Consider the following 26,512-nt stretch of genomic DNA (forward strand, 5'->3'; position numbering starts at 1 on the left):
TGTCAGGAAAAGTACAATAACTTTCAGTCCGAGTAGGTACACACGCATGCAAGAGGGCTGGTGTGAGCGCACACACTGCAGGATATATTCCGAGGCTTTATTAGACCATCTCATCAAGTATTTTGTATCCAGTTATTTCACATACCCATGATCCTCACACTCCAGACTGGTGTAGCATTAAAGAACAGCTAAATCCTCTTCAGGTACGCATTAGGGGACTTCAGACAAATCTCCCTTTCTTAAAAATAGTGATGGTGCCTTCTGCCAAGATGTGCCCCTGTTAGTTTTCAGCTACCCGGATATTACCCGGACCTGGCAGCTGGAAAGTGGACCCGGTGCCGGGTATCCGGGTAATGTCAGGGTAGTTGAAAAGTATCTGTTACTTACCTGCTGGAAGCCCGCGCGGACATCTGAACAGGTAAGCAGAGGTGCGGGGGCGGTGGGGCAGCATCACAGTCATGTGGAGCCCGCATGGGAGCTGGGACCATGTGACCGGAGCAGGAGAAGCTTTCCTATTGGACAGCCGGCTGTCCATTAGGAAAGCTGCTCCGGTCACATGGTCCCCACTCACAGTGCAGTATGGAGTCCTGCAGCTCCCGCGCGGGCTCCACACTGACCGCTGATGCTGCCCCACCGCACCCGCACCTCTGCTTACCTGTTCAGATGTCGCCGCGGGCTTCCTCCAAACCAGGTCAGTTTCCTCCACCCCCAAGTAAGTGAAAAACCGTGTAGCCGGGTACCCCACCGGGTACAAGGCGCCAAATCCTCCGGGTACCCGTTATCCGGTTTTAAAAAACTGTAGGACCCAGTCCAACACTAGCCCCTGTAACTGGAAAGTTGTATACTACCACCAATTGGGCAGGACTTAATCCCCATTCATTTATACTGATTTAGGAGAACATTGATTTTTTTCCATTCTGTGTTGTCCAGATTCAATGCTAGTGATTTTAAAAGCAATGTAGCCCGTACTTTGTTTCAGCAGGAATAATACATTAATATTTATTGATATCAGCAGGAATAATAAATTAATTCACAATGTTTTTTTTTACTAACAATATATTAGCCCGGGACATTGTTCCAGTCTGCACTTTTACTTATTTTAATCTGATAACGTGGGTTGTGGACACGAGCATTTCATTTATTTAAAAACGGGGATCCTAGGAAATGATCACACACCGTATAATTATACCCTTCCATGAAGGGTATTTACAGGGGTACAGTGCTATATTTCAAAATGAAACTTGCCCACTGTACTTGCTATATAAAACAAGACCTCTAAATTGCATGGTGCAGTACAGCAGGCAACCCAGCTCCATTCATGAGGCACTAAAGACAATGGCAGACACAGCTTGCCGTTAATTGGTCAGCAATTTTCAAAGTCTGAATCCAAGGATGTAGATGGTTTCAGTCACAGGAAGAACTACTCACCATGTTACCGACCATACATTTAAATGACTAGAGTTGCTAGGTGGCTTTCCCAAAAATACTGGACACAATAGTGAAAGGTGTGAGGCGCTGTGCTACACACGCATGCTCCATGCCGTTTCCTCCTTTCCTTGGCCCCACCCCATGACTCCTGACACCTCCTCCTGATTGGCTGTATTACTCAACTGAAGCAAAATCAGGATGGAGGAAGCTGCCCAGCCCTCTAGCAAGCAGCCCTGCTCGGTGAGATCCCGTGGCCCCCACAAGCCAGTCAGGTCACTAGTCCAGCGAGGTAATACACATACAGGTCCAGTATTACCTCATTTTTTACTGGACAGTATGTCCAAATACAGGAAAGTCTTGTTTAATACTGGACACCTGGCAACCCTACGTGGTGGGAATGGCCACATTAACCCCTTTTAGGCTAAGGCCACGCTGCCTCAGACCACGCACCCACACTGCAGACAGGCGGCGCGTGGAGAGACACTTGACCGCTATCTGCGGTCAGTAGGGAGCAGGAGCTGGAGCGGGGGGGGGGGCGTGGCCAAAACAGGTCAGGGGCGTGGCAATGATGTCAGGGGGCGGGGCCATCACACTGTGTCAGGGGGTTCCCTCCCCCGCCTCCCTGAGGAGAGTCTGTGGGAGGGAGCAGGGGGCCTCCCTTGGTGCTGCAGCTGCTTTCCCCGCTCCCCGAAGCCTCCCCTCCTCAATGCCAGGGGTTCCCTCCGACACCTGCCCTCCCCACCCCCCGTGCATCTGCAGACACAGACTATGAGGAGAGAGTCTGTGGGGGGAGGGGGATCATCACACTGTGCCGGAGTGTGTCTCAGTAGAGAGTCAGGAGACTGTGTCACACAGGAGTCTGTGGGAGGGAGCAGGGGGGCTCCCTTGGTGCTGCAGAAGACAAATTGCTGCTCTCCTCCCCGCTCCCCATCTTCTCCCCTCATTGGCTCACAGCCACACCACGTGACGCGTCGCCGCTCGGGATTACAATTCTCTTATAGCGAGCCCTGCAGGGAGGAGGGACTGGGGCTAGCTCGGGAGAAACTCATGTCCGGTGAATGACACGCACACGGCCGCGCGTGCCGTCGGAAGCAGGAGAGTGTGTCACACAGGAGTCTGTGGGAGGGACCAGGGGGGCTCCCTTGGTGCTGCGGCTGCTTTCCCCGCTCCCCGAAGCCTCCCCTCCTCAATGCCAGGGGTTTCCTCCGACACCTGCCCTCCCCACCCCCCGTGCATCTGCAGACACAGACTATGAGGAGAGAGTCTGTGGGGGGGAGGGGGATCATCACACTGTGCCGGAGTGTGTCTCAGTAGAGAGTCAGGAGTGTGTCACACAGGAGTCTGTGGGAGGGAGCAGGGGGGCTCCCTTGGTGCTGCAGAAGACAAATTGCTGCTCTCCTCCCCGCTCCCCATCTTCTCCCCTCATTGGCTCACAGCCACACCACGTGACGCGTCGCGGCTCAGGATTACAATTCTCTTGCATCCCCTAGCGGCTGACGCATCACAGCGTGTAGCGAGCCCTGCAGGGAGGAGGGACTGGGGAGTGGGGAGAAACTCATGTCCGGTGAATGACACGCACGCGGCCGCGCGCGCGCGCCATCGGAAGCAGAGGGACCTAGGCCTTAAGGTTTAATTAGAGGCACGTGCAGTGCCAGTTCTAATCAGCCATATGTTGAGAATGAAGAATGCTTTTTGTTCAGTCTCATCTCAGAGCAGTGTTGATTTCCACTTTATAATAATTTGAAAATAATACCACATCTTAAGCAAAGTAATATTCTTGGACCAGCATCTAAAGTTCCTTAATATTAACGAGCACTTCAGTATTGGGTGATACCTTTTAAATGTGGACTAACAATAGATATTATAAGACAAGCTTAATCTTAACAGAATCCTAGATTGTGGTGCTTAAAATTACTTAAACAAGATTTTTTTGTTGCATCCTTTAGGGACTTATGAGGCCGATGTTCAATGTACTGCTTCACATTAACACATTAGATCCTTTAAATGAAACATAATACCCTAATGATACTTAAGATTTTTGTTTGTAACATAATACTTCCTCTTTCTTCCCATTATATATTTTTTTTTAAGTTAAATTACGACAGAAAACATTATTTTAAAATTCTTTATTCAGTAATTACACATTTTCAGAAAGCATAATGGAGAAGTAGATTTTCCATCATGGAATTATTTACACCCTTTTATTTTTTCGTTTTAAAGTCCCATGCGCTAGCCGGAGGAGGCAACTTAGAAACGGCGTAAGATCTCTGTGTCTTAAAAAGGTATTGGGATAACAATTCCCAAAAATCTCAGCCACCACCTGCTGAAAAGATTGAATCTTCTAGGTTTGCCTGAAGGGTGCACAAGGTTGAGCATTGCTTCAAAGTTCTCAAAATGTTCTGAAACCTGTAGGAAGGTTGGTATGAAATCACATTTTCCGCTGCTGGCTAGCATGCCGGTCAGTTATTAGGATAATTTAACACCAATTTTGTTGTGATCTTTTTTCATATTCCGTTGTACTTCCTTCTCCATTTTCTTCCTCTGTTGTTCTGCGGTTCTTTTTTCTCTATCAGCCATCTTCTGCTGCCTGTTGAGAAGAAAAATATTTAAGAACAAGTAATTTAACAGAGTACAACACCGGCTAAAATAGAGGTCACTGTGTGTGTAAAAGCAATTTCTGTCATCATGTATAAACTCTTATTTTGGGTTTAGTAAGAAACAGGCAGCTATGTCACTGCAATATCAGTAACTATATTGTTTAAACAGCACTGTAAGAGTAAAAACTAAATTCCATACGTGTGCATAAGACAAGAAACCGGAATATTGAAAGCGAAACGAAAATACTGATAAAGCAAGGTAAGCCCACTCAACTGAATGTGTGCTATAAAACGCAGCTATATAGTGGGTGTATCCCAAAATGTATAATAGAAAGTTTTAAAAAGCAAAAAAATAATGTTTTTAAATACAAAAAGGTTGAAACATGACATTTCAAATAAACATCTTGTCCAAGAGCTCTTTTTTTGGCCTTGTTATACTCTATCTTTCCAGTGTCGAGGATCTAGCGGCACCAATGCCACCGGATCTGTGCATTATGTGATCCAGGAGCGGTCACACAATGTAAGCAGGGCCCAGATACCGTAAACGGAAGTGGAGGTAGATCCACCTCCATTTCGATTGGGCTGGCTGCTTTATCGGGGTGCACAGCCCCATCTACCCCTAAAAAACAAGCAAGTGGCCCGTGATATAACTGGTACATTAGGGCTCTCTAAGGGTCAACATTTTTTTCCCATCTTACCACAAATAGTTTGTATTTTTTTACCAGAAAGCCCAAACCACTCATAAATTTCAACCAATAATCTAGTGTGCCGAATGAAGTCCTTTACCCACTCTGATACTACGGGTGTGTAACTACATTTTAACATTGTATTCTTAAATTCTCCTCTAATACATCACTATCCTACCTGATATCAGTGACTATGCAATAGTGTACTGCAAGGAAAATCAGACCATCCCAATTAAGCCCTAAAGTTCTCCTCATTAGAACATTTACAAACATTACAACAGTTTCTGGCTGACCTTACCAACTGCCCTTGGTACAGAATCAACTTAATACCCGACCCCGATTCTATGCTCTATTATTTCCAATCGGAGTTCTTAAAACTCTGTGATACCCATGCTCCACTACGCAGAATAAGAGTACGGGGGAACAGGCACCTTCTGTGGGTTACAACCGACCTTATAGCACTCTACCTTTTAGGGACGCCTTGTGGCAAAGCTACAAAGTAACTGGCACTACCAAGGATCTTAATCACAGATGCCTGCGGAATACATGCACAAGGCAAACACACGCAAAAGACCAATATTACAAATTTCTGGAAGGTCATCAACAATATATTCCAGCCTGCTAGCCATCAAAAACCATGTAATATCACCAAGGATGATATTACTCTGACAAATCCCACTGATATTTTAAATGCACTCAATTAATACTTTGTGGGGTGTGTTACTAATTTATTAGCAAAACACAACCTGATCTACAAATGTGAAGTTCAATCTGGGAGTACTCCTACAGCCGCACCCTCTTCCAACACTGCCTACAATTTTCCATTTGTCCCAGTATCTTAACAGATCACACAAGCGCTCTTTGATTAAAAATAAGCAGCCAATGTGGACCTGACCTACTGCAATCTAAGTTCCTACAACTTGGTGCCCCAGCCATTACAAAACCGCTTGCCTCCATAATCAACTCTATTATGTCTGCAGGCCATATCGCTAAGACCTGGAAAACTGCCAGAGTTGTCCCAATCTTCAAAAGTGGGGGAAAAAAAACACTGTCACAAACTAGAGGCCAATCTCTCTTCTCCCAAAGTCATGGAAAATGTGTTCACTCCCAATTAAGCGATTGGGATACCAAGCCAAACTTCCCTAGCCAATTCCAATCTGGATTTCGCCCCAAACACGCCACGGTAACTACCCTGCTAAAAAGTTTGCAATGAGATCCAGTGTGGAATGGAGCTGGGACAACTTAATGGTGCAATATTCCTAGATTTTGCAAAGGCTTTTGATACTGTTGCTCATGTTATCTTGCTAAACAAACTTCAGTGCACATCAATTCCCTGACATCAAAAACCTATGCCAATTTAGGTTTACAGGAACAAATCCTCCCTAAGTCTGCTGGTCAGAAAGCACATTGCATAATAGATGCTAATGCCAATTATAGACAATGGGGACATAGTATATGGTACAGCAAACAAACTCAACTTCGCAAACTAGACACCCTCTACAATTCAATATGCCGCGTTGTCCTTCAATATAACTACAACACACAAAGAACCAGATTGGTCATCACTGGAGTCTAGGCGCAAAGTTAATCTTTCCTGTCTTGCCTTCAAATACTTTCTGGGCAAGCTACCCGCCTATTTGAACAAGCTCCTAACCCCTACCACATGCAGCACTTATCTGAGATCTGACTCCAAACGATTGTTCGCGGTCCCAAGGCTCAACAAAATATCCAGCTGCACCTTCTCTTGCCGAGCACCTCACACCTGGAACAATCTACCAGAGACTCTCAAATCCACCACCAGTCTAAGTTTTTTCAAAACTAAAGCTGTCTCACATTTTAATCTGGTCTGTAACGGTTTCACAACCCTGTTCACTTAATGTAACCCTGTATTTGTCATCATAATTCTGTGCCCAGGACATACTTAAAAACGAGAGGTAAGGCTACGCTTATAGTGACGGCGACGTCAGGCTACGGTTGCTGGAAAAATCAAATTGAGATGACTTCCAGCGATCGCGAGCAAGCCGTCGCATCGCGCTTACTATAAGCCCACACGACGGCGGCAATGCATTTGTTTTGACGCGACGTTGATGTCGCCGGCACTATAAGCACAGCCTAAGGCCCGAGCCATGGTGCCTTCGCCCCTGCGGAGGCTGTGAAGTCACCCGCATAAAGCGGGTGCTTTCCCTGTCCATGGTGAATGGGCAGTGGGGGCGTTCCTAGGGGCGCCACGGAGCTGGTTCAACTGATTACTTGTGCAACGCGCGCCCCCTCCTGCCTCCGCGGTCTATGGGTACGATCAATACCTTAAGGCAATCTGATCGCGCGGTCTCCCACACCATGGACTCCGCCTAACTCTCAATATATTACTTCCTGCTAAAACATTTTCTAAATAAATTAAATGCATTCAGAGCTCCCTCTGGTGGGTGTTAATGGAATTTGTTCCTGAACAAACCTGGAAAAAATGTCACCAACTAAAAAACATTTTGTGTGTCGGCATTCAGTACGTACTGTATGAATGCTGCCAAAAATCTCTTGAACATGGTTAGGACAGAGTTTCTATTGTTTATACAACTTTGCCTTGACTGTGCTTAGCGAAACTGAAAAACTGTTAACTTCTTGTTCTATTGGGTCAATGAGAGACACACACACACACACACACACACACACACACACACACACACACACACACACACACACGAAAAAAACTTGCAAAAAAACCACAGAAATTACCACCAGCAAATCATAATTAAAGGCAATATTTTTTTTGCAGCCAGAGAGGCCTCTAACAGTGAAAGGTGTTGCCTGCCCATCTGGCAGCAAAAGGGTTAAAATAGTACAGGTGACCAAAATCTAGAACACACAATGTACTTAATTTTCTACAGCGGGGTGTCATTTGTGAAACCATGCCGGAGATGGAAAGGGAAACGTGAGCAGCCAACAGCTGGGTGACCCGATGTGCGACAGGGAGGAACTTGAATGAAATGAAGAGATTTTCCTACAGGATTAAGGGCATGGTGTCCTAAATGTGCGACCCACAAAAAGCTACTTGTTTTAATATTACCTTAGAACTTCCTCAGTCTGCCAAGCAGCATCTTCCTCCTCCCAGGCATTGGTGTTTTCTTGCCAAGTTTCCAAGTCCCCCAATTCTGGCTAAATTAATAGAGCATATATTCCTTACAGAAGATCGTGAACATGGGGGAAAAAACGATTTACCCTCCTACATTTCTACAGCATTTCCACTGTTTTTTGTTGTTGCGCGAAAGGCAATTAAAATAGGAAACTGGGCTGCAGATTTAGGGCCCAATTCAATTTGAAGTTGATCAAACTTTTGACGAATGCTTTGGATGTTACAGAATCAGCCCCATTACTGAAGCTAGCCAACAAGAAAATGTCAGCACGGTTCAAAAGCCTGGTTTGTAGTAATAAATCTATTTGATTTTTTTATGTTGGTTACACAGTAAAAGAATAGGTACAATCTTCGTTCCCAGACTCACTGAGATCTATAGAACTGACGGTGTTTACATCATTTTGCAGACGTAAGTTCCTGCACGGTAGATCTTAGTCTTATTTTGATATACCGAGGGCAGAAATAAAATGCTTGTTACATGTAAATTTCAGGAGATAAGGCTCAACTTTTTGCAGCTGTAGGCAGTAGACACCCCACATCTTACACCCTGTTGAAAGTATATTTTTAATTTAGGTGCTAGAACAGGCCTGCACAAGTCCAGTCCTCGAGGGCTGCAAAAAGGCCAGTTTTTCAGGATATCCCCATGATATCAGGATATCAGTATGACAGCCCCTAATTGAGCCAGATGTGCTGCAGTAGGGATATCCTGAAAACCTGGCCTGTTTGCGGCCCTCGAGCACTGGAGTTGTGCAGGCCTGTGGTAGAAGGATCTACACCTTTGGAAGAAAGTAAAAGCCATGGGCTGATATTCTTGATTACAAAATCAAGAACAACAGCTGTTCCCAATTAAACAAATCAATAAAGGATAAGACAAATGTACTTACAGACTGATGGACAAAAGGAATATCTTGTGTAGCTGCCAGCCTACTGGAATATCCGGTGTTGCCATCTGGGACACTGAAAATGATCGGCTCTCTCTTTTTTATAATGATCTGCAAAAGTGTGCATGCAAATTTAACATATAAAAAATGTAAAGGTTAAAGTCCTGTCATCTGCTGCAGGTTAAGATTATGGAAGGTAGTTGGAGATAACAGTAAGGCTAACTCAGGTTCTCTCAGGAATAACAGAGAAGAATTGGAGTTGAAAGGAGCTCTGTAAACACAATTTCTTTGTGAGGAAATTAGAAAGCAGGAGGAGGTTGAGTGATGTTACTCAGGGATGGTTCACATATGCAGTAGATTTCGACTTTCTGACTTTACTCAGTAGAATCACTGAGCTCAGTGACTTGAGGTGGTATGTAACCTTACCACAATGTATATCTTGTACTCATTTTATTCTACAACACAATAATGAAAATGTCCTTATGATGGAAGCCATTAAGATAGTGAGTGACTGCCAAGTGTCAAAGACAAAACCACCGTGGGTCATTTTGCCCACTTTTAATTTTGTTATTGTGTATCCTAGACCTAGAGCATTTAAACATTGTGTTTTTCGGTTATTACATGGTCAGAGTTAAATGTTCTAGTAGTCGCTTTAGTCCTGAAGTGTAGATGTATTGTGGGTGGTTTTTCATAGCAGATAAAGTTGAAAATATACCCCACATATATCCATCACATTCCTTTGTTAGATACCAGATGGCACAAATACTCATCTTAAAATGTAGATATATTGATCCAGAGTAAGGCAAACAAAAACACCCGTAAAACATTTGCCAATTATGTTTCATGCGTGAAAGAATTCCTTCCTTATTCCAGTAATGGCAGATTTCTGAATCAATATTCTTCCTACAGTAGGTTTAACTTATTCGGCATATTCCTGTATACCTTTCTAAAGATTTTCCCAAGATATCTACCTTTCAGGGAACCAGCAGATCTCATCTGGTTCATCATCATTTGTTTTTTAAGTAAATATAGGCCTCCACATAAGGGGGCATCGCAATACTTTAGTGTCAGTTTGAGAACTACAATTAAATACAGTTATTTTTGTTACATAAGAGACAAACGAGTCACATTTATAATAAATGGTTGCATTAAATGAACAAAGGTTATACACATTCAGTTTACAGATAATTCATGGACAGTCAAATATGATTATGTGCATAAGTAATATTTAGACAGGATTAAAATTGTGTTAGAAGAGGTAGGATAGAATTTCAAATGTGTTAGAAGACGCCCTGCCTCAAGGAGCTTACAATCTACAGGCTGGGGAAGTTGACATTGGGTGCAGGGGATGAGAGGGTTGGTGAATTTAAGAGGCAATAGAGCAGCTGTAACATTACCAAATGGTGACACCCTTTGGCTCTTCTTCAGTAGCTGCCAAAGGTTGACGCCTTTGGGGCGACTCAGGTGTTATGTACCAGAGATTCCTTGTAGAAATGAAAAAAGCAGCATGGCAACACAGTCTGACATGCCAGGAGAAGGGGCTGATGGACTCCAGGGGTGGGGGTCTGAAGTGGCTCTTATAGTGTTAACCCCTTCCACGTTGGCTTGGGACACAGCGCCAGTGAAGGCCTATTACTGAGCCTCCTCTTGGGGAGACTCAGGTGTTATATCACAGAGATTCTTTGTGGAAATAAGAGTTTCAAACTCTCGCAGGTCTAGTGAACAGTGACGCTTGACAGCACATTGAAAGAAAGATAATCAACATACAATGAGTATAAAAGTTAAGACTTTAGAAACTCACTTTTTGCGTTTTCCTGATAGTTGGTGTCATATCCTTGAAGTAGTCTGGCTCATCGTGCTCCGCAGTACCATTACCACCTTCAATCTTCACACTGGTTGGGCCGTCTTCATCCCACGAGCTCCAATCCTCCACCTTGGTGGAAGTGGAGGGAACATCATTTAACTCACTTTCAATTACTTAATCTTGTGCAAAGTTTGACTAGGACACTAAGAAAAGAAATGGATCAACTGAAAAAAACAACATCGTATATTAAACACTTTTTAACTCTCTGTACAGCATGCCTCGCGCGAGCTTTCCTTTCCGGCAATGTGTGGACTGTAGGTTTTTGGAAAGCGAGCGTGGGGGTGGGAGCGGTCATGACATGGGGGGGCGTGTCATGCATGAGAACACGCCTTTAGCAAATAATAAAATACATAATGCCATGCAATTTACAGAAGTATTCTGCAAACACAAAACACAAACACACACACTATATCATGCATGAAAACATGCCTTGTTAAAAATGATAAAATGTGATGCAGTGAAATAAGCATTGTACACTACAAAAAAATTTATATTTTTTTTAAACAATTATATACAATGGACAATACATCAGAAATTTCTTTCCATAAATTATCATTGATATTTCTATCATGATATGAATTAAAGGTTCAAGTTTGTAAACCTCAGAAATCAAATTTTCAATAGTTGAGTTGTCCATATTCTCACAGCAGGCACAACTCCAAAAAGTGAGAGAGTGTGAGTAGTGTATCCAGGCAGAAAAGCTTACTAAATTTTCATTGGCTGTTAGCCGCTCACATGACCAGGCTGTCTCGCTGCAATAGCAAACAAGTTTGTCTCCTCTGCTTTTGGTATCCTAGTATCTCACGTGCAAGCTCGCGCTCACTATGGCCATGCGAATTGTAATATACACGTTTGTTTGTAGCGCGAGCTATGTAGCTCGCTCCGTATCTTGCACTATGGACAAGGCCTTATCCACACAGCAGAGAGCTTTGCTGCATGAGATACTTCAATCAGGCAACAGCCAAGTAGAAGACAGATCCAGAGTTCTGGGAATTATTAGATATGTGCATATAATGTAAACTAACCTGTTTAGGAACAGAGGAGTAATCCACAGCAGTTGGCAACGTTATTTGGTCTCCACTTAGCTTTCTCCCTCGCCCGGACCTAACACCAGAAAATCATGTGACAGCAATACAATTAATTTTCCATACTTAAGCAGAATCACATTTCCATTTTAGATGCATTTGTAGTCACCTGTCACCAATATGAACATATCATCAAGCTAAAGTTACTTATGGTGACTATATATTCATAATATCTGGAAAAAATGTTCTTGGGTTTAAATGATGGGCTTTTATTTCCTTTCCCCACATTCATGCTGTTGCTACACTTTACAGTTTTGCCATCTGAACATTACAAGAATCTGCCCATTCCAGTCTAGATTGACAGCTCTTACAAGAAGGACCCTCAATGCCTTTTTGTATGTTTGTATGTAGATCTTTATTGATATAGCACCATCCAAGTACATAGCACGAATACATGTGACATAATATAACACATAATGGGAATAAGCGTTTCAGAGATAACGTTAGGAAGAGAGTCCCTATCCTGAAGAGCTTACAATCCAAGTGGTAAGTAGGGAAAACTTACAGACACAGTAGGGGGGCTTTTATGGTAAGTGTGTCTGCAAGGGGTCATGGTCAGTGCATGAGATGTATAGTATCAGCCAATGGAACTACCCATATGCTTTGTTAAAGGCGTGTTTTAAGTATCTCAAAGGTGGAGAGGGTGCCAGTCGGAAATTGAGGGGAAGGGCATTCCAGAGGTGTGGGGCGGTGCTCTGCTTGTCCGTATTTTTATGCAACGGTTTATGTAATGATATCTTTGTACTCCGCTGTGGAATATGCTGGCACTTAACAAATTAACAATAATAATATACTACAATCAAATCATGAATGTGTGTCCTGAAATTATAACTGCAACCTTCTTTTATGTATTGAGTGCGTATTTCTAAACTACAATAGCAGGACACACACACCATCCAGATGGAGAGAGAGAATCTGTGCGTCACTCTGGAAACGGCACAATGGCACAGACTGTATCCTATTCCATTTTCAGAATGGCACAAGTTCACTGAAATGGTAAATGTCAATAGCTAATTGTGTGAAGTGCAGCATACATGGCTGCCACTATGCATTCAATATTCATGCATACAGGCGTTAAGTCACTAACTCGCTTCAAAGCGGCAGTCTCCACAAAAACAAGAACTAGGTCATTAAAATCTGATAGATCAGCACAACACAAACTATAATTATTTTTTTGAGTTTTCATGTTTATTGCACGATTATCAGATATTACTATGGCAACCACTGGTCTTAATGCGTGACCAGCAGCAGCCATTTTAACATCTCAAAGGCACACATTCCCAGCAACTGATATCTCCAGAATTCAGCTACCAATATTAATAAAGGTGGGATTACCAAAAACTGTAGCAAAGAGACTTTGCAATGGCAAAGAGAATGGGAATTTTTTATTGAGTACAGCAGTGGTTCCCAAACTTTTTCCGCTCAAGGCTCCCCAAGGCGATCAGGATTTTTCCGCGGCACCCAAAGTAAAAACAAAGTTGTATATACATACCTAACAGTTGCAGTGCGCAGTTGGTGTCACACACACACACACACACACACACACACACACACACACACACACACACACACACACACACACACACACACACACACACACACACACACACACACACACACCGACACCTCTCTCTCTCACACACACCGACACCTCTCTCTCACACACACCGACACCTCTCTCTCACACACACCGACACCTCTCTCTCACACACACACCGTCACCTCTCTCTCTCACACACACACACACCGTCACCTCTCTCTCACACACACACCGACACCTCTCTCTCACACACACACCGACACCTCTCTCTCACACACACACCGACACCTCTCTCTCTCAAACACACAGACACCTCTCTCTCTCTCACACACACAGACACCTCTCTCTCTCTCACACACACCGACACCTCTCTCTCTCACACACACCGACACCTCTCTCTCTCACACACACCGACACCTCTCTCTCTCACACACACCGACACCTCTCTCTCTCACACACACCGACACCTCTCTCTCTCACACACACCGACACCTCTCTCTCACACACACACCGACACCTCTCTCTCACACACACACCGACACCTCTCTCTCACACACACACCGTCACCTCTCTCTCACACACACACACCGTCACCTCTCTCTCTCACACACACACACCGACACCTCTCTCACACACACACACCCGACACCTCTCTCTCTCACACACACACACCCGACACCTCTCTCTCACACACACACACCCGACACCTCTCTCTCACACACCGACACCTCTCTCTCTCACACACACCGACACCTCTCTCTCTCACACACACCGACACCTCTCTCTCTCACACACACCGACACCTCTCTCTCTCACACACACCGACACCTCTCTCTCTCACACACCCGACACCTCTCTCTCTCACACACACCCGACACCTCTCTCTCTCACACACACCCGACACCTCTCTCTCTCACACACACCCGACACCTCTCTCTCTCACACACACCCGACACCTCTCTCTCTCACACACACCCGACACCTCTCTCTCTCACACACACCCGACACCTCTCTCTCCCTCCCACAGACACCTCTCTCTCCCTCCCACAGACACCTCTCTCTCCCTCCCACAGACACCTCTCTCTCCCTCCCACAGACACCTCTCTCCCTCCCACAGACACCTCTCTCTCCCTCCCACAGACACCTCTCTCTCCCTCCCACAGACACCTCTCTCTCCCTCCCACAGACACCTCTCTCTCCCTCCCACAGACACCTCTCTCTCTCCCACAGACACCTCTCTCTCTCTCCCACAGACACCTCTCTCTCTCTCCCACAGACACCTCTCTCTCTCTCCCACAGACACCTCTCTCTCTCTCCCACAGACACCTCTCTCTCTCTCCCACAGACACCTCTCTCTCTCTCCCACAGACACCTCTCTCTCTCTCCCACAGACACCTCTCTCTCTCTCCCACAGACACCTCTCTCTCTCTCCCACAGACACCTCTCTCTCTCTCCCACAGACACCTCTCTCTCTCTCCCACAGACACCTCTCTCTCTCTCCCACAGACACCTCTCTCTCTCTCCCACAGACACCTCTCTCTCTCTCCCACAGACACCTCTCTCTCTCTCCCACAGACACCTCTCTCTCTCTCCCACAGACACCTCTCTCTCTCTCCCACAGACACCTCTCTCTCTCTCCCACAGACACCTCTCTCTCTCTCCCACAGACACCTCTCTCTCTCTCCCACAGACACCTCTCTCTCTCTCCCACAGACACCTCTCTCTCTCTCCCACAGACACCTCTCTCTCTCTCCCACAGACACCTCTCTCTCTCTCTCCCACAGACACCTCTCTCTCTCTCTCCCACAGACACCTCTCTCTCTCTCCCACAGACACCTCTCTCTCTCTCCCACAGACACCTCTCTCTCTCTCCCACAGACACCTCTCTCTCTCTCCCACAGACACCTCTCTCTCTCTCCCACAGACACCTCTCTCTCTCTCCCACAGACACCTCTCTCTCTCTCCCACAGACACCTCTCTCTCTCTCCCACAGACACCTCTCTCTCTCTCCCACAGACACCTCTCTCTCTCTCCCACAGACACCTCTCTCTCTCTCCCACAGACACCTCTCTCTCTTTCCCACAGACACCTCTCTCTCTCTCCCACAGACACCTCTGTCTCTCTCCCACAGACACCTCTCTCTCTCACACAGACACCTCTCTCTCTCACACAGACACCTCTCTCTCTCACACAGACACCTCTCTCTCTCACACAGACACCTCTCTCTCTCACACAGACACCTCTCTCTCTCACACAGACACCTCTCTCTCTCACACAGACACCTCTCTCTCTCACACAGACACCTCTCTCTCTCACACAGACACCTCTCTCTCTCACACAGACACCTCTCTCTCTCACACAGACACCTCTCTCTCTCACACAGACACCTCTCTCTCTCACACAGACACCTCTCTCTCTCACACAGACACCTCTCTCTCTCACACAGACACCTCTCTCTCTCACACAGACACCTCTAACCCTCTCTCAGACACCTAAAAAAATTACCCCCACGTCCCCAATACATTTAAAAATTACCCCCACGCCCCCAATACATTTAAAAATTACCCCCACGCCCCCAATACATTTAAAAATTACCCCAATACATATATACAAAGTTGTATATACATACCTAACAGTTGCAGTGCGCAGTTGGTGTCTCTCACACACACACACACACACACACACACACACACACCGACACCTCTCTCTCTCACACACACCGACACCTCTCTCTCACACACACCGACAACTCTCTCACACACACACCGTCACCTCTCTCTCTCACACACACACACACCGTCACCTCTCTCTCACACACACACCGACACCTCTCTCTCACACACACACACCGACACCTCTCTCTCTCACACACACCGACACCTCTCTCTCTCACACACACCGACACCTCTCTCTCTCACACACACCGACACCTCTCTCTCTCACACACACCGACACCTCTCTCTCACACACACCGACACCTCTCTCTCTCACACACACACCGACACCTCTCTCTCACACACACACCGACACCTCTCTCTCACACACACACCGTCACCTCTCTCTCACACACACACACACACCGTCACCTCTCTCTCTCACACACACACACCGACACCTCTCTCACACACACACACCGACACCTCTCTCTCTCACACACACACACCCGACACCTCTCTCTCACACACACACACCCGACACCTCTCTCTCACACACCGACACCTCTCTCTCTCACACACACCGACACCTCTCTCTCTCACACACACCGACACCTCTCTCTCTCACACACACCCGACACCTCTCTCTCTCACACACACCCGACACCTCTCTCTCTCACACACACCCGACACCTCTCTCTCTCTCACACACACCCGACACCTCTCTCTCTCTCACACACACCCGACACCTCTCTCTCCCACACACCCGACACCTCTCTCTCCCTCCCACAGACACCTCTCTCTCCCTCCCACAGACACCTCTCTCTCCCTCCCACAGACACCTCTCTCTCCCTCCCACAGACACCTCTCTCTCCCTCCCTCCCACAGACACCTCTCTCTCCCTCCCACAGACACCTCTCTCTCCCTCCCACAGACACCTCTCTCTCCCTCCCACAGACACCTCTCTCTCCCTCCCACAGACACCTCTCTCTCCCTCCCACAGACACCTCTCTCTCCCTCCCACAGACACCTCTCTCTCCCTCCCACAGACACCTCTCTCTCCCTCCCACAGACACCTCTCTCTCCCTCCCACAGACACCTCTCTCTCTCTCCCACAGACACCTCTCTCTCTCTCCCACAGACACCTCTCTCTCTCTCCCACAGACACCTCTCTCTCTCTCCCACAGACACCTCTCTCTCTCTCCCACAGACACCTCTCTCTCTCTCCCACAGACACCTCTCTCTCTCTCCCACAGACACCTCTCTCTCTCTCTCCCACAGACACCTCTCTCTCTCTCCCACAGACACCTCTCTCTCTCTCCCACAGACACCTCTCTCTCTCTCCCACAGACACCTCTCTCTCTCTCCCACAGACACCTCTCTCTCTCTCCCACAGACACCTCTCTCTCTCTCCCACAGACACCTCTCTCTCTCTCCCACAGACACCTCTCTCTCTCTCCCACAGACACCTCTCTCTCTCTCCCACAGACACCTCTCTCTCTCTCTCCCACAGACACCTCTCTCTCTCTCCCACAGACACCTCTCTCTCTCTCCCACAGACACCTCTCTCTCTCTCCCACAGACACCTCTCTCTCTCTCCCACAGACACCTCTGTCTCTCTCCCACAGACACCTCTCTCTCTCACACAGACACCTCTCTCTCTCACACAGACACCTCTCTCTCTCACACAGACACCTCTCTCTCTCACACAGACACCTCTCTCTCTCACACAGACACCTCTCTCTCACACACAGACACCTCTCTCTCTCACACAGACACCTCTCTCTCTCACACAGACACCTCTCTCTCTCACACAGACACCTCTCTCTCACACAGACACCTCTCTCTCTCACACAGACACCCCCTCTCTCTCACACAGACACCTCTCTCTCTCACACAGACACCTCTCTCTCTCACACAGACACCTCTCTCTCTCACACAGACACCTCTCTCTCTCACACAGACACCTCTCTCTCTCACACAGACACCTCTCTCTCTCACACAGACACCTCTAACCCTCTCTCAGACACCTAAACAAATTACCCCCACGTCCCCAAAACATTTAAAAATTACCCCCACGCCCCCAATACATTTAAAAATTACCCCCACGCCCCCAATACATTTAAAAATTACCCCAATACATATATACATCTCCTTAGGGATGATCTCCTGATGGTCAGGCCGGTGGCTTGCTGGAGGGCGGGGTTGCGTGGGGGGGGACGGGACGGCGGCATGCAGGTGATGCGGGGGGCAATTCTGCGGGGGTGGGGGGGGCAGACAGCCCAGTGCTGCATGGGACGTCGGCAGCGTGGGGTGGCTGAACGGCCCGGTCCCTGTACGGGGTGAGGGGTCAGTGATGCGGGGGCCTGTGCCACGTTAGGGGAGGGCCGGTGTCCTGCGGGGGGGGGGAGGGTGATGGTGCACCGATGCTTCCGGGGGGTGGCGGCTCTGGCCGGGGGGTGGGGTGTTCGTGCTGCTGGGAGACATCTGTCTCCCAGTGCTGCTCCTCCAGCGCGCGCAGGGAGAGCCGGCGCCGGGTTCAGCGTTTTTTTTTTTGTTTTTTTTTTTAATTTACTGGTCGTTTCCCGGTGCTGGCGGCCCTGATCGCGGCGCCCCTGTAGCCAAGCCACGGCGCACCAGGGCGCCACGGCGCACACTTTGGGAACCACTGGAGTAGAGTGTATTGCTGCTTTTTAAGCAGTTATGTCACCTAAGGAATAAGGAGGGCGGCTCGATTGAAATACTTCTCACACAAGGGATTTATCCGATCAAGTGATGTGCTGGGGAGCTCATAAACATTCTTGAACAATACCTGCATATTAATCTCTTGATGAAGGCAAGCACAGACGCAATGCATGTGCAAATCTTAAACAGTCGGAACTGTGCGATGGCCATCATGAGATCTTCACCTGCGGCAAGGAAATAATTACAAAAATTAATACAGGACCAACCCACATTTGGTTTTTGAGTGTTCTGGCTTTAAACACTACGGGGATCATTCAATACACATTCACTTTTACTAAATGACAATTACGGTTAATAAGCTCTTATGGTTAACACAACCTTGTCAAATACTTCCTTTGTACTCTTCAGTCATTCAAAAAAACAGCTGAACATTTAATTGCAATATAAACACATTTCTTATTTTGGGATCACTACTTGCTGCCAAAAAAAAGAAGATGGTTTACGGACAGATGCAACCTTTGCTTATGGCCCAAAGGTCGCAGGAAATTATTGAGCACCTCAGAAACAGTCCGCAGCACAGTGCACAGCAGGCTGTAATGGCCCGATCGGGATTAACACATCGGGGCTCCCTGCATTTGAATGGGACTCGCGCTGTGTGAATCCTACCGGGCTGCACCAGTCTATAAGAGATGCGCTGAATCAGTCAGTCACTCTCCCCGAGCGTCTCTAACAGGCGATCGCGGGGATTTTATTGTATTTTAATAACACAGTATTGTAGCAGGGAGCCTTCAGAGTTGAATCGCATTAATTTTAGCCCAGGGACACCCTGCTTCCCGAGTTACAGGCCCCGTTATGGATTGCCAATATCCCCGACATGTTTAAATTCTCCCGCATCACGGCGCACGTGACCGGGAGATTTAAACAAAGCAGGGGGATACCGGCACCCCATATTGCGATTTAATTAAATCTAATTCCTCCATGCTGCCTTTCCACATAAAAATAACATCGTCAATGTAGATTCTACAGAAGTTTGGGGTCCTATGAGACTGTAGTTAGTGACTGTTTCCTATGGTAGATATCAAATTTATATAGATTTCAAACAATCCAAGTTTGCTTGAACTATGAGCTACGTTCTATATATTTGAAGATTAGCATCTATTATTCATATCATTACATGACATACACTCTGTTTGAAATCAAATTAATGATATTTAAAATCATAGAATAAAAGTTACCATGTTCAAATTCCTATCATATATTGATGGGACTATTCAGTTGAAAGATATTGATTTTAAATAATTTTGTTTAGTAAAATATTGTTTTACATGATTGTACAGTTATATCTTTCTGTCTAGTATACAAAGTTGTGGGCAATTTATTATAATCACATACATCAAAGGGCCAAAAAAATGTTTCGCAAGACTTGGCTAACCGCGGGCATGTAACAGTTTCAGATAAATCATTAATGCCCACAACAAGGATTAAGTCCAAATAAAATTGTGTGGATTACAGTTATTTTACATATTAGCGAAGAATATGTTTAGCATCAGATGCCTGGAGGTTTTATTATGGTAAATATTATGCATCCTGTGTGCGGTGACTACCCATAGATGATTGATTTAAGAGACTATTTAACACAGAGAGTAGCACCACCTCTCACACATACCCCATAAGGCCTCGTCCATGGTTGTTGCTTGCAGGCGGAGGCGCGCTTAGGCGTGCTTCCACTCAGCACTGAGCCCCTACAGACGCAATTAGAGCAGCTTTAGTAGGGGCTCGCCTACGCTTCCGCAAGCGCGCGGAAGCGTAGGTCTTAGGGAAATTTAAAATTTCCCCGCTTGCCGGAGCGCATGGCCGGTCACGTGAGCGGTTCGCCCAATCAGAGCGAACCAGCTCCGTGACGTCACGGCCCGCTCCGTGACGTCACGGCCCGCCCCCTGACGGCGCGCAGGGAAAGCACCCGCAAGGCCATGGAAAGCACTCGCTTTCCCTGAGCCTCAGTGCGCCTCAGCACGCCAGCGGGAAGCTTGGCCGAAGCCTAAGAATCGAGAGTGCTCGCGAAACGCGTAGGGTTAAAAGTAATTTGTCCCACGTAAACCCATGTCATCGGTATAGGAATCTGAAGTGTCTGGAAACAATACAATTCCTATACCGATAAAAGTTATTAAGGATTTACAAAATAAAATCATGCAATTTATTTGGGGTGATAAAAGACCAAGAATAACGAGATCCATTATGCTTGCACGCAAATAAAAATAAAAAATAAAAAGAGGTGGAATGGCAGTGCCAGATATTAAAAAAAATATTATTTGGCATCCCATCTGAAGCAGGTTATTTTTTGGCATACCCGGTCAAACCAATACAGATGGGTAGACCTAGTAAAAAGTTTCAACAATTCAGTGGCAAACCTCCAAAAAACGTAAACCAAAACATAAGTAAACTAGTGTCTGACCACGGCAAGACGCTGAATTGCAGGGCATGGGGGGAAAAAAACCCATCTAGAAGAGATTATTCAAAGATTAAATGAGGTACAAACAATGAGGAAATTAACAGAGTTTCTAAGACATAAAACAAGGAAATTCTACAAAATCTGTGAACCATGGTCCTCAAGGGGACAGAAACAGGTAATGAGTCAAAATTATGTTTGAAGATTTGGGTGATGCATGTTGTGGGTTGTTGTGGTTATTGCCTAATTTTTATCCAACGATGTTAATGTAATATTTTGTGGTACTTTATTCTCCCCCTTCTCACATCCTCTTATTTTCTGTATCTTTTACACGTTTTTCAAAATATAAATAAAAAATAAGTTACAAAAAAAAATTAAAAAAAATACATAACCAAAACCAAAACATGACCCAGCCAGCATATAGTAAATTAAAATTGTACTTCCCCTGGGTTTGCCACTATGGCAATGAATGGGCGAGCTACAAATAAAATAAAAAAAACAAGCACTGAATAAAATACATTACATTTGAATTTAAAAAAATGCCAATAAACCAATTGGTTGGCACAGTGGTACACCATGCCCATATGAGCATGGTTTGCCACTTTGGCAGTCAATGGGCAATCTATTCAGTGCTTGTTTTTTATTTGTAGCTTGCTCATTGATTGCAATAGTGGCAAATCATGCTCATATTATGGGCATGTTGTACCACTGTGCCAATCAATTGGTTTATTGGGGGAGGGGGGAGTTGCGCTGGGGAGGGTAGTTAAGCCTCCCGGATGGGTAGTGGGAGAACCCCTTACTTACCATTGTGGTTAATAACCGCTACGGTGATTAAGGGGTTAGTGGCCAGTAGCTTTTTTTTTTTACCGTCGGTGCCCACTGAAGATGAGGGGGAGGAGGGCGGCCTTCATCCTGGCAGGAGCAAGTACAACTTTAATTTACTATATGCTGGCTGGGTCATATTTTGGTTATGTTTTATTTTTTAATGGGCAACTATGCTATTATCCAGATATGGATAATAGGGATTTTGCCCTTACTGTACTGTATGTGTATTGATGTTTGTATTGTAATTTTTATTGGATGTAGAGGGCGTGGGTGAAGGGGGTAGTTGCCCCAGGGTGGGTGGTTAGTCCTACCGGTGGGTAGTGGGAGAGGTTAACCCCGTCATTACCATAGCGGTTACGACCGCTAAGGTAATGAAGGGGTTAACCCCTCAAGCAACCTTCCCGGTAGCCCTAACCACCCACCTTGGGGCAACTACCCCCTTCACCCACCCCCTCTACCCCCAATAAACCAGGTACTCTGGCTTAACTATTTCATTGACTTAGCAGCTAGTCGCTAAGGTAATGAAGCTGCTTTTATTTTATTTTGAAAATCGTATTGTGGCAGGGGGTCTCTGGAGCCAAATCGCATTAATTTCAGGTCTGGGGACGCCCTGCTTCCCGAGTTACAGGCCTCGTTATGGGGTAGCGGTATCCCCCTGCTTTGTTTAAATCTCCCGGTCACGAGGGCCGCGACATGGGAGAATTTAAACATGGCAGGGATGCTTCACCCCATGATGGGGCCTATAACTCGGGAAGTTTGGGGTCCCCGGGACTGAAACTAATGTGATTCAGCTCAAGAGATCCCCTGCTACAATACTGTGTTATTAAAATACAATAAAAGCCCAGCGATCGCCTGTTAGAGGCGCGCAGGGAGAGTGACTGATTCATTCTCACTCTTAGTGCGTGTCTCTTACAGACAGGTGTAGCCCGGTAGGATTCACAGCGCAAGTTCCATTTAAACAGGGACCCCTGCTGTGTTAATCCGATCGGCCATTAAGTCTGGTAGCTGGGATCTCGCAGCGCGGGGGAGGATGCCGTACGGCAGGGGTGCGCAGTTTTTAACTCGCGTCCCCCCTGCCTCCTTACCTCCTGCCTCCTCTCCACCTGCGTCAAATGACGTCACAGGGTCATGTGACGTCCCGTTACCATGGCAACATGACGTCAAATGACCCCGCGGTGTCATTTGACGCCGGTTACCATGGCGACACGTCGCCGAAGATAAGGTAGGAGAAGCAGCAGAGGCCTCACGTGGTCCCCCCCTCCCCCCGGCACTTAATTTAAGTTCCTTGGGGGGAGAGCGCGGGACCTCTGTAGCCGCCGCGCCCCCCCTGGAAATTCTACCGCCCCACACTTTGCGCACCGCTGCCGTACGGGACATGCAAAGTGATAGGGCCCGAAACAACGGTTGCATCTATATGTACAGTATATCATACTTTGGCCTTTAGTGTTTCTCTGTAAGGCTGGTTCTACACTGCGGGGGCGTGCTACGCTGTGCACGCGCACGGCAGTTATAGATGGCTGAGGGCAGCCAGCCCTTCTATACAAGGGCCGCATGCGCGCATGGCAGAGAGCCAACAGACAGCAGCGAAGATGGTGGGATTGATGATTTTGCGCCACTACCGGTGCTCAAATGTATGTGTGTGTCAATGAGATCTTATTTACACCACACACACACACACACACACACACACACAGGAATTGAGTGATCCCGAAGTGTGAGTCTATGATATACTTGCAAGTAGCTGTATTTAAACAAAGGGGAATGGTTTTCATCTCAATACTCCTCTCGAAGTACTCCCTCTTCCACACGGCCTGCATCTTCTGTCTATGATCTCTTCTCCAAGTCCCTCATAATCACCTCCCACTACTACCTTATAAACGCTTCTCACATTGTGCTAATCTACGGATTTATGCAATACAGGCATACCCCGCATTAATGTACGCAATGGGACCGGAGCATGTATGTAAAGCGAAAATGTACTTAAAGTGAAGCACTACCTTTTTCCCACTTATCGATGCATGTTCTGTACTGCAATCGTCATATACGTGCATAACTGATGTAAATAACACATGTGTAATAGGCTCTATAGTCTCCCCGCTTGCGCACAGCTTGGGTACAGGTAGGGAGCTGGTATTGCTGTTCAGGAAGTGCTGACAGGCGCATGCGTGAGCTGCCGTTTGCCTATTGAGCGAGATGTACTTACTCGCGAGTGTACTTAAAGTGAGTGTCCTTAAACCGGGGTATGCCTGTAGTGCCTAAAAACCCTCCCTGGGCTCTAACTGCTCATCAGTACTAGGACCGTCAGAGTATTCAGAGCAGTATTCTGCCACATAGCAAGGTAAACTACTGTATTAAACACCTGGAGATGTAATCTTGTTCAAATACTTCTAAAATAATGTAATCCTACATGTTCTTATCCTTTACCTCAGATTTAAACCCTTCCTGCAATACATGGTCAACCATATTTTTAATGCCCACAAAAAACACATACACATACATATATACACATACATACTGTATATACATATATTATTTAAATTGAAACAGATTATTGAACCAATGTTAAGAGAAATGAAAGAAGGAAAGCAATGGATAATACATAGAAATTGGTTGATTTGCTGTGCAAAAGTTTTGCAAATTAAAGTCTACTTTCTACTTTCATGATATCGGATAATTTTACCATATAATAAAATGCAACAGACTTATGTATTGCCCGATTTAGATACCGGATCAGAAATCCATTGTTTCATGTGTGGCTTCTATTCATCTGGATTTCAATGAGACGAAGGCGCAAAAAAGCAGAGGAATTAGTTACCTCAATAGTGCAGGTCCCTTCTGCGTCATTCACAGCCCCGCAACATTAACAGCCACCGGTTGTCTGTTGTCGCACAGAAAAAAAACACAATAAAAACAGAATTTGTTAGATAGTTCAAAAACAGATTTTGCCAGACGAATGAGCTACAAAACATAGTTATGTGGTAGTTTTATTTTACAGCACATGGTCATTTACAGACCACAGCACAAATGCACAATCAAAATGCGAAAAGCAATTTCACAAATTGATCCCTACATGTTATGACTTGTTTTTCATTATGCTACAGACCTCAATTCATTTAAAAACTTCTTCCTCAAAATAGTACATTAACAGAAAAACAAATTCAGTTGTGTGACAGGTAGGTTACGCTCAAACATTACCCATTCTCCATTTTTCCCTTAGCAAATTATGGTATTTAAAATAAACTTCTAGAAGGAATAAAAGAGGAGAGGACCTCACCTAACATTTAGGGGTCACTCTCTTATGGTGAGGTTATGTTAGAGCAGGGGTGGCCAACTTCGGTCCTCAAGGGTCACCAGTAGGTCAGGTTTGAAAGATATCCCTGCTTCAGCACAGGAGGCTCAGTCAATGACAGCCACCTCAGCTGAAGCAGGGATAGCCTTCAAACCTGAACTGTTGGGTGGCCAACTCAAGTCCTCAAGTGACACCATGTGTTGGAGAGTGATCCCTAAATGTGAGCTCATTGTACAGTCATAGAAACAGGGATGTGTGAATGCATGTTGTTCGCCCACACTACAGTTATATACTGTATGCTAGGTTCTATTAGCTCTTGCATAAACCATGACATTATATCTCTGCTCTGTACTAGATTAAAAATAAATACTTTCTATACATTGGATAACATATGGTGATAGCACTTATGATCAGACTGATAAATGAACATATGCAGTCATTGCACTGCATTGTTGAGTTATTACAGAAACAGTTCGCTTTTGCTGATGGGTGGTTGAAATAAAAAAACAAACAAACATTGCAAACAATGACGTGTTGCTACCTAGTCCTGATCACAAAAGGTCAGTCATTTTTAAGCTCGATGTAAAAAATAAATAAAACAGTCAAAACGCCCATGTCCCCATTGTATTCATGTGAGAAACCGAAAACTTGTGTTTCTTTAGCTTCTGCACTAATGGCTCAGACGCCCAGAGCCCAATTTCACCGGTGCAAAGAAACGCAGCGCTAAGTGAGATCATTAGGACCATTTCTTCCCTGCAGTCAGGACACCGCTATAGTACAGTCAGCATATCTCTTATTCCCTAACCCGGGGGGGCGGAAAAACACCGGGACTTGTCCACCTTCCCTGCTCTCCCCACCACCCCCGGCTCTCCCCACCACCCCCGGCTCTCCCCACCACCCCCTGCTCTCCCCACCACCCTCTGCTCTTTCCACCACAGTGCTCTCCACACCACCCCCTGCTCTCCCCATCTCCCCTTTGTGCTGAACCCACAGAGAGCAAACACCCCTCTACTCACATCTATATTATAACCAGAATCCCCTGTGGCTGCTTTCTGCTGACCCCATAGAGGGAGGCTCTGGTATCTCAACCATTACAGGCCAAAGTGGTTACAGGCTATGCGCGCTTGTCCTAACCCGCACTGCCTGCGTTACTCTGCGTGACACCGGATCTTCCCGTTACCCAGCATCACCTGCTCCTGTTGAAGGATCAGCAGTCACTGCTCCTGTGGGAGGCCGCCGGATCAGCAGGCTCCTGATGGGTGGCCTGGGTTTCGGGTGTTGGACCCCATCGGGTGGCGCTTTACGGGTCCGAATAGGTTAATAGACAGAGGTGAGGGGGCTCGGCTGCCAACCGCAATAACATCGGCGTGGGTTTCCCCCCCCACTCACGCTGGCCACGTCAGCA

General features: G+C 46.3%; 1 protein-coding gene across 2 annotated transcripts; it reads right to left on the minus strand.

Annotated features, from left to right (window-relative positions):
• Positions 1–3,539: 3,539 nt before the first annotated feature.
• Positions 3,540–26,512, minus strand: EBAG9 (estrogen receptor binding site associated antigen 9). 2 transcript variants are annotated; one of them, XM_075582421.1, is made up of 8 exons: positions 26,298–26,512; positions 24,634–24,696; positions 18,675–18,771; positions 11,609–11,687; positions 10,521–10,652; positions 8,723–8,830; positions 7,773–7,861; positions 3,540–4,015 (listed from the first exon to the last, which is right to left on the minus strand). In XM_075582421.1, exons 3-8 carry the CDS (start codon positions 18,758–18,760, stop codon positions 3,895–3,897), a joined length of 615 nt encoding a protein of 204 aa, XP_075438536.1. In that variant the 5' UTR covers positions 18,761–18,771; positions 24,634–24,696; positions 26,298–26,512; the 3' UTR covers positions 3,540–3,894. The 2 variants fall into 2 exon arrangements, with proteins under 2 accessions (XP_075438536.1, XP_075438537.1); XM_075582422.1 differs by lacking the exon at positions 26,298–26,512 and adding an exon at positions 26,124–26,280.

This window comes from Ascaphus truei, chromosome 2 (genome assembly GCF_040206685.1).
Source record: "Ascaphus truei isolate aAscTru1 chromosome 2, aAscTru1.hap1, whole genome shotgun sequence".
Classification (NCBI taxonomy): Eukaryota; Metazoa; Chordata; class Amphibia; order Anura; family Ascaphidae; genus Ascaphus; species Ascaphus truei.

Bases quoted from the DNA above. Each gene is read 5' to 3' on its own strand.
- EBAG9 (XM_075582421.1), bottom strand. From the start codon at position 18,760: ATGATGGCCATCGCACAGTTCCGACTGTTTAAGATTTGCACATGCATT. The intron at 11,688-18,674 runs GTATTGTTCAAG...TTCTGGTGTTAG, and splicing joins ATCAAGAGATTAATATGCAG to GTCCGGGCGAGGGAGAAAGC. The intron at 4,016-7,772 runs GTAATATTAAAA...TCTTCTCAACAG, and splicing joins CAGACTGAGGAAGTTCTAAG to GCAGCAGAAGATGGCTGATA.